Genomic DNA, 1,649 nt, shown 5'->3' with positions numbered 1-1,649 from the left:
TGCAAACCAATCCTTACGTTTAAATAATATTCAATACTAAGACTATGAACATGCCAAAGAATAATTTATTCATATACACTATCATACATGGAATACTAGAAACATAATTCTTTACCATGTTATCAATCTGCTATCACACCTCAGAACATCAATGTTTTTCTCCTACACCTCTCTTCTTCTTTGATGCCTCCAGTCCCATTACTGGTATGTGACTCCAACAAGAAACTCTACCCTCCCACAAAGTCACAGATGCATCTGATGACATTGAGCAGGAAAGCATCAGGCATAGTCACTCTACCAAACATGGGCTCGGCATTAAAATCCGACCAATTAATTCTTCCAGTCATCAAAAGAACTCATAAAAATGCAGTCTCTATTTCTTGCATAATCTGAGAGTAAAAGCCACTGCTTGGGCCCAATACCTCAGTCTTGCTTTAACTTCATCAGGATCATCTCCTGGCAGCATCAGAAGTGAAAACTAAATTAAATTTCGTGCATTAGCAACTAAATCAAATTCACCAAGCAACCTTTTGAACCTAAAAAAGAGCAGATATTATACAAATTCAAGGAAAGCTTTTGATAATGCTGTAAAAAGAAATAAAAAATAAAAAAATTAACCTCCTCCATTTATTCACGGAAACGTACTGGGGGATAAAAATTGGTTTTTTCTTGCTATTTGACCTTCCAAAGATTTATGAAGTAATATGAGGAATAATCCGTTCGGATAAATTTTTTTTTCTTGAAAGATCAAATCAAAGCAAGGACGTCCCGAATCGTAAGTCGAGAAACAAAAATCGAATCTTTGGCTCACTCCTGCAACTAACGAAACTAGTCCTTCGCAAGAGTAGAAAAGAGAGGGTACAAGGCAAACACGTTTACCTGGGCTGGAGAACTTCCAGTTGGCGATGGGAGGAGACGGCGGCAACGCGGACAGATCTAGGGACTCGCTAGAGGATGAGCGGTCGATGGACCGGTTCTGCTGCTGCTTCTCGTCCAAGAACCTCTGGCTCATCGAGTAGCAGAGCTCCAGCGCTGGAAGAGTGTTGCACAGATCGGGGATCTCCTCGTAGCTGAACCCGAACCCAAGGTCGAGGCACCCCTTGAGCTCCTCCAGATCGTCGTCCGTCAGGCTCTTCGTCCTCGCGACGCCATTCGTCGCCTGCTCCCCGCCGCCCTTGGCGTCCACGTACCCCTCCAGCATCACCTCACCGCTCTTCCGCGGCCACGGCTCTTCGTCCCTCCATCCCCTCCATTGGATCTCCTCCTCCTCCTCCTCGTCCTCCTCCGACTCTTCCTCCCTCATCTCCCTAGGGTTAGGGCTCGAGGAGATCGAAAGAGGCGAATCTGAGCTTCCCATGTGGTTTCGCTCTCCTTCTTGGATTCTCTTGATGTGTTGGGTCTTTTAAACGGGTCTCTCTCTCATGTGGACACGGTGGATGGGTGCATGAATGATGATCGTGATGATTGATCATGATTAGAGATGGCATGCAGTCGATAGGCAGCTTCTTTTTATTTTCCGACTCGATTCTTGGTTTATTTGTCTCACCTGCCTTACCTGTTATCGGCTGTAACGGCGCTATTCGCCAGTTGTTCCTCCAATGATAAGAAAGGTATGGAGGAGGGTGGTCCACGACGCCATCAGAAGAAAG

At 45.4% G+C, this 1,649-nt stretch overlaps 1 protein-coding gene across 1 annotated transcript; it reads right to left on the bottom strand.

Annotated features, from left to right (window-relative positions):
* LOC103974046 (uncharacterized) lies at positions 1–1,406 on the bottom strand. The gene is made up of 2 exons (XM_009388781.3): positions 880–1,406; positions 1–456 (listed from the first exon to the last, which is right to left on the bottom strand). Exons 1-2 carry the CDS (start codon positions 1,355–1,357, stop codon positions 374–376), a joined length of 561 nt encoding a protein of 186 aa, XP_009387056.2. The 5' UTR covers positions 1,358–1,406; the 3' UTR covers positions 1–373.
* Positions 1,407–1,649: the final 243 nt, after the last annotated feature.

The sequence above is a fragment of the Musa acuminata genome, chromosome BXJ2-6 (assembly GCF_036884655.1).
Source record: "Musa acuminata AAA Group cultivar baxijiao chromosome BXJ2-6, Cavendish_Baxijiao_AAA, whole genome shotgun sequence".
NCBI classification, from domain to species: Eukaryota; Viridiplantae; Streptophyta; class Magnoliopsida; order Zingiberales; family Musaceae; genus Musa; species Musa acuminata.
The sequence above is the reverse complement of the archived record's forward strand: the minus strand, read 5'-3'. Positions and strand labels throughout refer to the sequence as shown.